Source organism: Impatiens glandulifera, chromosome 7 (genome assembly GCF_907164915.1).
Source record: "Impatiens glandulifera chromosome 7, dImpGla2.1, whole genome shotgun sequence".
In the NCBI taxonomy this organism is placed as follows: domain Eukaryota; kingdom Viridiplantae; phylum Streptophyta; class Magnoliopsida; order Ericales; family Balsaminaceae; genus Impatiens; species Impatiens glandulifera.
In genome coordinates this window covers 33,979,618-33,989,350 of record NC_061868.1, presented here as the reverse complement: position 1 = coordinate 33,989,350, position 9,733 = coordinate 33,979,618, and the positions used below count along the sequence as shown (strand labels likewise).

Below are 9,733 nucleotides of genomic sequence, written 5' to 3'. Positions count from 1 at the left end.
TACAAAAAAATATATATAGAAAAAGCAACACACGTTTTGGCAGATGTAGTAGCATCATCACAACAACATAAACTCTACCCATCTATCCTATTTAATTCATCCATCCATGTCTTATACGAGGCTATGAACACAAATCAATTTCTTAGGGATCCCATTCACAATTATTTCACAAAGGCATCCCCTATAGAAGAACCTCAACCCATGGAGGTTCAAGTTGAAACACCATCCTAAGTGGTGGTGGATGGTGCGGATGTCGCCATAGATAATCAACCCACAGTGGTTTGAGTTGAAACACCACCTTAAGTGGTGGTAGATGATGCAGATGATGCCATAGATAATCAACCTGTAGATGCTCGAGTTGAAACACTACCCCAAGTGGTAGTGGATGATGCGGATGTTGTCATAAATAATCAACCCGCAAATGTATGAGTTGACACCACCCCAAGTGGTGGTGGATGTGTTGTAGATGTTTCAATAGAAAATCAACCCGCAAATGTTTGATTTGAAACACCACCCGAAGTGGTGGTGGACGATGTTATGGATGTTACCATAGATAATCAACCCGCAAATGTTAGATTTGAAACACCACCTGAAGTGGTGGTGGAGGATGTTGTGGATATTTCCATAGATTAATCCATAGTGATGAAGTCTAAGAGGAAGATTATACTTGAATCTTCATCGGAGAGAACAAAGTAGTCGATTAATAAATTCTGGGAAAAAGAATCACAACCCACATAGGTTGAAAAAGAAGCCCCACTCACACTTAGAACACAACATAAGAGGAAGAGAAATAAGAACTTAATGATTAACAATCAACCAGCGGTTCGAGTTGAAACACCACCACTTTCGGTTGTAAAAGTAGAACCTCAACCCATAGAGGTTGCAATAGAAGCCCCACTCTCGCTTAAAAAATAGCATGAGAGGATTAAAAAACTTGGGATGGCTCTTTTCTCTCCTTACATGGCAATAGTTAGGACAAATTTATCCCATATCTTCCATTTTTCCAAAATTTTTTAAATTGATCAACAAGTTGCCGACATAAATTTTGTCGAATTTAACTTATGGTAACATCTTTAAAACTATTTATAGTCATTATAATGTTTTTTTAACTCTTATTAGGATGTATTTTCTTCATTTGTCTTTGCAGTAAAATTTTATTCCAAAGCGACCGAGTCACGCTGACCAGAGAACACATGCTTACACTGAAAAGTGCAACCTATTTGGACGCTGGAATAATTGATGTCTAGAGCCAATTGGTCAATCACCGCCCAAAGAATAAAACTCCCAACATCGTCCGAAAATTTTGTTTATCTTATTTTACATATGTAAGCTTTTTTATATGATTCTTATATTTTTTTAAATATGATGTTCATTTGCAGAGTACATGTCATTACATATTTTGAATGTTTTAGCAGTATAATTAAATATGAAATGAAATTATTTCATTTATAATTTGAAGACTTAAAGAATGCTGACCTTGTAAGTATCTCTCCAATATTTATGAACATTCTTATTTTTTTACTACTTAATCATATGAAAAAATGGTCTTATTTTGCAGATTTTGTTCCGTAATTAGAACATAGTCATTATAATTGGTACTGCATCAACAATAAACAAAAGGAATTCCAATTACTTGACAACCTATCATTTCCAGACGCATTACCATGGAAGGAAAAATATTATACATCTAAGGCCTTGGTAATAAGTTGAATTTATCTATCTAAAAGTGTTTATTGAATTCATCTATCTAAAAGTGATTTTTCTTTCCTTGGTAAAACAGAAAAATGCATTTGTTGAATTCATAAATACTATTGACTCGAGAATGGCTACTTCAATAACTCTGACTTCCTATTCAATATTATGAATTTTTCTTGGCAAGATTGTGATAATAAAACGGATTGTAGAATCTACTGCATGCGGAAGATGGAGTCATATACAAGAGAAGAAACAAGACTAATTCCTATTAACAATGATGAAAATGTAAGTTATACAGTTTTAACATTATTTGAGAATTATTTGTTCTAACGTGCTGGAACTTTTGTTTTTGAAGTTCAAATCAGTAATTAAGTCCATGAGGATAAAATATGTTTCGACGATCCTGAGGTCAGAATTGAACAATGTTAGGCTCCAATTACCTGAAAAATTAAAGAGAGTTGCTACATTATTTGAAAATGTAAATTAATACCATTTGTAATATTGTAACATTGTTTGGTTGCTACATTATATATGAAATAAATTTTAAATTAATACCATTTGTTTATATTGAAAATTACTTAAAATGTTTGGTTGGTTGATACATTATATTGAAAGCAGTCCTCTGGAGAAATGAATTGAAAATATTCAATGATCTGGAGAAAGGGTCCCTAACATGGCCATGTTTGGGATGAATTGGGTCCCTAACATGAACATGTTAGGGACCAATTGGTATGTTTGTATGTAATTAGATTCCTATTTGTATGTTATTTTATATATATATTAAACTGTAATTTCTTTTACATTAAAACATTAACGTTGAATGTCGTCCCTACAAGTATTATCTTCTGGATATGTTTGAGAGGACAAAAGTGATGTGATTGAATATCGAGCCAAGACTGGATCATTCTATTGTTATTGTTGTTGTGTTGAATCCTACACTATTGTTGTTCTTGCCTCATTTACCTTATTTTGACCCCTTTTATTCATAACTCTTTCAATTGCAGATTGTTTATGTTTGGTTGGTGGTCGACCTCTAGACCTTATTTTCACGGAAGAGTAGATCAATTGTGTTAGTGCATAAGGTACACAAGGTGTATGTGAAAAAAGTGTTGGTATAGAAGGTGTATGTGCAGAAGGTGTTGGTGTAGAAGATATTGGCGCAGAAGATGTATGTGTAGAAGGTGTTGGTGTAAAAGAGAATGTTGTCGAATATGCAATAAATTTTTCCTTCACTTATTTCACCACTTCAACAAAAAAAGAAGTTTAAACATTCTTTTTTGGACAATTTCATCCCAAACAGACCAATATTACCAATATTTTACCTCAATTTATTAGATATTACACTTCAGTTTTAAAAATAATATTAAAGTTTAGACATTACACTTCATTTTAAAAGAAAGGCTCGGAGGAGATTTCGCCAATCAATGTTGTCATACTGAATGAAATGAAGTTGACTCTAGAAAGGCTAGAAGCTAAGAACGATGAGACATCAAGAGATGCTTGATTCTTGGACAACGACGTTAACAATCACATGACTGGCGATAAAGAAAAGTTCTTTGAACTAGAAGAGACAGTCACTAGAAAGGTGAAGTTCGAATATGGTTCCACGGTACAAATTTGTGGAACAGGTTCTATCATGTTCGAATGCAAAAATGGCGACCAATGGCTTCTTGAGGGAGTTTTTTTCATTCCTTCTTTTAAAAGTAATCTAGTGAGTCTCGGGCAACTTACAGAGACAGTTCATAGGGTGGTGATGGACGGAGAAGAGCTTGAAGTCTTCGCTAAGAACCCTTCATGCCTTGCCTTATCATGAAAATGAGACGAACTCATAATCGACTATATCAAATTTGCTTGAAATTAGCAAAATCGGTTTGCCTTTTAGCTAATCTTGAAGATCCCGCATGGTTATGGCATGCTCGTCTCGGTCATGTTAACTTCCAAGCACTAAAGCCCCTCATAAATAAGGGAATGGCTGCTGGTGTTCCAAAAATTTCTCCTCCAAAACAACTTTGTTGAACATGCCTAGTTGCAAAACAAACGAGACAACCGTTTGCGCTAGAAGCCAAGTTTCGAACGAAAAAGCCACTCGAATTGTTGCACATTGACTTATGTGGGCCAATCACGCCATCAACCCTGGGAGGAAATCGATACTTCATGCTGATTGTTGATGATAATTCCAGGTGGATGTGTCTCCATATGTTGAAAGCAAAGGACGAAGCATGCTCTTTGTTTAAGAAGAAGAAGTAATTGGTCGAGAATGTGATCGGACTTCGAATCAAAGTTCTTTGTTCGGATAGAGGAGGTGAATTCTTCTCAAGGGAATTTGCAGAGATGTGTGAAGAAGCAGGGATAGAGCGACAATTCACCGCACTTTACTCTCCTCAACAAAATGGTGTGGTGGAGAGGCGTAATCAAACAGTGATGGCCATGGCTAGGTCGTTGCTCAAAAGCATGGTAGTCCCGAGCAAGTATTGGAGGGAGGCAGTTCGTCATGCATTTTATCTTCTCAACCGAGTTCCAACCAAAGTTGTTTGAGACAAAACTCCATTTGAGATGTGGACTAGAATGAAGCCACACCTAGAGCACCTTCGTGTTTTTGGGTGTACTGCGCACGCCAAGGTGACCACTCCCCATCTAAAAAAGTTAGACGACAGAAGTCAGTCGTTTGTCTATTTAGGTGTCGAAGAAGGAAGTAAGGCACACAGGTTGCTCGAACCATAAAATGACAAGATTCATGTGAGTAGTGACGTTGTGTTCGAAGAAAGTGCAACATGGGATTGGAAAAATGAAAAGAGTGATCAACCCTTCAAAGTTTACGAATAGATTAATCACGAGCATGTTGGAATTCGAACGATTCCATTTGAGAGTGGATCGACAAGAGGACAGTCTACTTCAGAAATGTTTCAAGAGGTTGTCTCAAATCCTCCACAGCTCGAGCAAGTGGCTGAACAAACAGACCAAGGCGATGGTTTACCCACTCCATGGTCAGGTGGACACGTTGGGATTGATGAAGGACCTATTCGATACAAGAACATGAATGATATCTTGGAAGAAATACCTCGAGTGACACTTGATTTTGAAGACTTGATGTTAGCACAGACGGGAGAACCTTCTTGCTACAATGAAGCGGGTGGACAACCACAATGGGAAGAAGTAATGACTAAAGAAATTGAAGCCATCGAGAAGAATGAGACGCGGTCTCTTGTTCCATTGTCAGTCGGACAAAAGATAATTGGACTCAAATGGGAATTTAAGCTTAAGAAAAACTCAGATAGTGAGGTGATCCAGCACAAAGATCGTTTAGTTGCAAAGGGATATGTGCAACGACAAGACATTGACTTCGAAGAAACTTTCACTCCAGACGCTCGAATGGACACAATTCGAGTCATTCTTGCCTTGGCAGCCAATTGTGGTTGGAAAATATATCATCTCAATGTAAAGTCAGCTTTTGTCAATGGAGAACTAGAAGAGGAAGTGTACGTAACTCAACCGGAAGGATTCAAAGCCATAGGGAAGGAGAATATGGTTCTTAAATTAAAAAAGGCATTATATGGCCTAAGGAAAGCTCTTCGTGCGTGGAATCTAAAGTTGGACAAAAGTTTGAAACAAATGGGCTTCAAAAAGTGTACACAGGAGCAAGTAGTGTACACAAGAGGCAATGTTAATACCCGAATTATTGTTGGCATTTACGTGGATGATCTTATTTTAACAAGTGAAGATCCAAAGGGTGTTAAACATTTCAAGAATCGGATAATGGGAGAATTCGAGATGAGTGATCTCGGATTGCTTTCATACTACCTTGGAATTTAGGTAGATTAGTTCGAAGGAGGTGTCTCGATCAAGCAGACAACATATGAAAAAAAGGCGTTGAACCAATTTGGAATGCTTGATTGTAACTCAACAAATGCACCAATGGAGCATAGGGCTCAACTCTATAAGGATCCCAAAAGACAACCGATTGATGCAACTGAATATCAAAGAGTCATTGGTTTTTGCGCTATCTTCTTCATACAAGGACCGATCTTTCTTATGATGCTGGAGTTTTCAATAGATTCATGGAGAGGCCAACTGAGATACATTATAAGGCAGTGAAGCAGGTGCTTTGATACCTTCAAGGCACTATACACTTAGGTCTAGTGTTTCGAAAAGGAGGTGGTGACGAGAAAATAGTGGGTTACTCTGACAATGATCTTGCAGGTGACCTAGATGACCAGAAAAGTACAGGGGCATAACATTTTACATAATGATAATCTTGTTTCGTGAAACTCCCAGAAACAGAAGACAATGACATTATCCTCATGTGAAATAGAGTTCATTGCTGCAGCAGCGGCAGCGTGTCAAGCACTTTGGTTGAAATCATTGTTGTTTGAACTAAGTGGTTCGAAACCTAAGGCAGTGAAGTTCTACGTCGACAACAAGTCTGCACTTGCACTCATGAAAACCCCAGTTTTTCATGGTCGTAGAAAACACATTGACACGAAATATCATTTCATTCGAGAGTTTGTTGAAGTAAGTCAAATCAAAATAGAGTTTGTTCGAACGGATGAACAGAAGGCCGACATACTTACGAAGGCTTTGCCAGTATCAAAACTAGTGATGATGCGATACCTGATCGGTGTTCGTAATCTCGAACCACACTAGGACTAAGGGGGAGAATGTTGGATTATTCCTGGTTGTTACAACTTTTACAAATAAATGGAATATCTGCATTAATAAGAAAACGGCAGATTTGTAATTATGAGGAAAACAAAATATTTGTAATAATTAGGAAAATAGAATATTGAAATAAATTTTTTTAAATTAGAAAATTAAGAGTTTTTTTTATTTAGTATAAATAAGGTGTAAGTTGCTCTCCTTTAGATAAAAAAAAAGAGAGAGATAACAACTCTTATAATTATTTTTTAGATATTAAAGATTTTATAGAAATTTTTTAAAATTTTGTGAGTAAACTGGGCCAACACTAGTTGTGGAAGATAGTGTTATATCATATGAATTGTGACTTCTTGCTTTCTTTGTTTTGTGTTTGTATTCATTTTTTATTCCGTTTTCCTTCCTTGATGGTAATATTTTGGACGGGACAGGCCAAGAAACATTAATAAGAGAAAGAATAAATGAAAAATTACCAGAATTTTTAGCAATATTGAAGCATAAAAAGATATTAACCAATATAACTAAATTACTTTTATTAATTTTAATGTTAACAAGTTATGTATCTCTAATACTTTTCAAAACAATTATCAAAATACAAAAACTAGATAGTCCGTACCACTTTTTCAACCATCCTGGCTAATGCTATAGAGTCCTACTGACATTCGTTACAGAAGATCATTTTTCTACTAGTATCAAGAATGAAAAATAAAACTCAAACTATAAGACACTGACAATTGATGTTAAAATATACCCTCAATTATAAATAAAAATAAGTATATTCAATAATTAATTTTATTCCTTTAGAGAACAAGGAAATAACTTCAAGTAAAATGGTAATTAATATTCTTATCACTTTATTATTCCTTTTTTTTTATTGAATTATATGTTTTTTGTTTGTAGTGTTTGAATTCGTGAGGAATATTTTAGATGTGTTGTTTGTATTATTTTTGTGAATGGATGATTTGATTTTTGACATGTAAATCTCTTAATGATGTTTAATTAACAAGTAATCAGCGACAACTAACTTATAGTTTATTTATTAATATATATATATATATTTCTCTCTCTAACCTAACATATTAGCTAGATGCCAAGATCAAGATTTGATTGATTTTGTAGCTGAATTTTCAATAACACTATTTTATATTTGAATTGTATGCGCCTCATATTTTAGATATTTAAATAAAATATATAGATGTCCAGGAAAAAAAAAACTTTTTGTTTTGAAATTGTTTCAAATTTGTTTACACATAAACTCTTTTTTACCTCAATGTCATAACATTGTTCTTGTTTGTTGCCACTTGGAACATTTATTCTAACCTTTTTCACAGTATAGACTTTTCCAACAAAGTGATAATAATAAATATCTTACATTCTAAAAAGAAATACCTAAACTATTTATATATATAATTTTCTGAAAGGCAATTATAATATATGTAAGAAAAAAGATATAGCCAAAGTAAAAAAAAAAAAAAAAAAAAAAAGTGACATAAAAGAGCCAAAAAGTAAAATATTAAATAAAACAGACTGAGAAAGATAAATGTAAATAAATTAAATTAATTCAATAAGGTTAAACACATTTAATTAATTTATTATTTAAAAAGTAAATAATGTGAACATATATATGTTCACAGTTTTTGATATATATGAAAAAAAAACAAATATAGGCATATATAAATGGAATAATACATGCAATTCATCTTTTAAAAAAATTGAAGTTTTTTTGAAAATGGAAAATCATACTGCATGGTTGTAATTCTAAAATATACTGAAACAAAAAATGAAAGGACAATTAAATGTGACAAAAGATAATAAAAGTAAATATCAAACCTTTCACGTTGATGAGACGTGAGAGCCAATATCACTAAACATTTAATCAAATAAGTCTTCAATTTATGTCAAATAATGATGATAAAAAGCACATTGTGTCTTCAATATTTTTGATTAATCAAATAAGTCTTAGAAGCTAGTGATAGTGATCAATTGCAAGTTGAATTTTCAAAGTGTATTATTGATATTTGGTATTAATGATTGATTTGAATTGTATTTGAAGCAGCCGATAAAGAAGGAGAGCCCATGCAAAAAAATAAAAATTTATTTCCATAAGAAAGAAAATCTTGACAATGTCCATGAGAGTTCGCCCTATAAGTTAAGGGGTAACCCTCATCTTCATTCACTACATTCATCATTTGTTTTATTATTACAACTATAAGGGTTCCATAACCATTAATCATGGCCACGGTTCATGTTTTCCTAGTGTTCTTGTTAATGAACACCATGATTCTTTGCAATTCCCAACTGTCCCCTTCCTTTTACGACAACACATGCCCTAATGCCCTCGCAACCATAAGGACTTCCATTAGGACAGCTGTATCGCGTGAGCGTCGCATGGCTGCATCCATCATCCGCCTACATTTTCACGATTGCTTTGTTCAGGTTATTCCCATTAACTAACTAACTAACTTAATTACCTTTTCACAATTGGTTCGATTCCAACACTAACTAACATTTTTTGTGTTTTGTAGGGCTGCGACGCTTCGATCTTGTTGAGCGAAGAAGCTGCCCCCGACAGCGAGAGGCTCGCGATTCAGAATGCCAATTCCGCTAGAGGTTTTGAGGTTATCGACGCTGCCAAGGTTGAGGTGGAAAGAGTTTGTCCCGGTATTGTTTCTTGTGCAGATATTCTTGCTGTAGCAGCACGTGATGCCTCTGTTGCAGTAAGTTAAAAAACATAAACTTAATATTATTAAATTAATTGGTATAAATATGAAAACACAAATCTAAACAAATTGAGAATTGATTGGCTAGGTTGGTGGTCCATCATGGACAGTAAAACTTGGAAGAAGAGATTCTACCGAATCAAAACGTTCTCTAGCTGAAGCTAACTTGCCACGTTTTACTAGCAGCCTTCAGACACATATTGATAATTTTCGTGGAAAGAATCTCAACGTGAGGGATTATGTAGCCTTATCAGGTTCCCACACAATTGGTCAGGCACAATGTGTAACGTTTCGTGGAAGAATATACGACAACACCAGCGATATTGATGCAGGCTTTGCAAGCACCCGTCGACGTCGTTGTCCTAACACTGCCGGTGAGGGGGATGGAAATCTTGCACCTCTAGATTTGGTGACACCGAACTCATTTGATAACAATTACTTCAAAAATCTAATTCAAAAGAAAGGTCTTCTTCAATCTGATCAAATACTTTTTAGTGGAGAAGAAACCGATAGTATTGTCACTGAATACAGTAATAACCCGGCTACTTTCAAGGCTGATTTTGCCAATGCCATGGTGAAAATGGGCGATATCAGCCCTCTTACCGGGAGCAGTGGAATCATAAGGACAGTTTGTAGCACTCTTCCCTAAAAGTTCTTTTGTTTTCATT

The 9,733-nt window shown here is 34.9% G+C and overlaps 1 protein-coding gene across 1 annotated transcript; it reads left to right on the top strand.

Annotated features, from left to right (window-relative positions):
- The first annotated feature begins 8,533 nt into the window (after positions 1-8,533).
- LOC124946030 (lignin-forming anionic peroxidase-like) lies at positions 8,534-9,733 on the top strand. The gene is made up of 3 exons (XM_047486582.1): positions 8,534-8,781; positions 8,871-9,062; positions 9,154-9,733. The coding sequence occupies exons 1-3, from the start codon at positions 8,578-8,580 to the stop codon at positions 9,712-9,714; spliced, it is 957 nt and encodes a 318-aa protein (XP_047342538.1). The 5' UTR covers positions 8,534-8,577; the 3' UTR covers positions 9,715-9,733.

Bases quoted from the DNA above. Each gene is read 5' to 3' on its own strand.
- LOC124946030 (XM_047486582.1), top strand. From the start codon at position 8,578: ATGGCCACGGTTCATGTTTTCCTAGTGTTCTTGTTAATGAACACCATG. The intron at 8,782-8,870 runs GTTATTCCCATT...TGTGTTTTGTAG, and splicing joins TTCACGATTGCTTTGTTCAG to GGCTGCGACGCTTCGATCTT. The intron at 9,063-9,153 runs GTAAGTTAAAAA...TTGATTGGCTAG, and splicing joins CACGTGATGCCTCTGTTGCA to GTTGGTGGTCCATCATGGAC.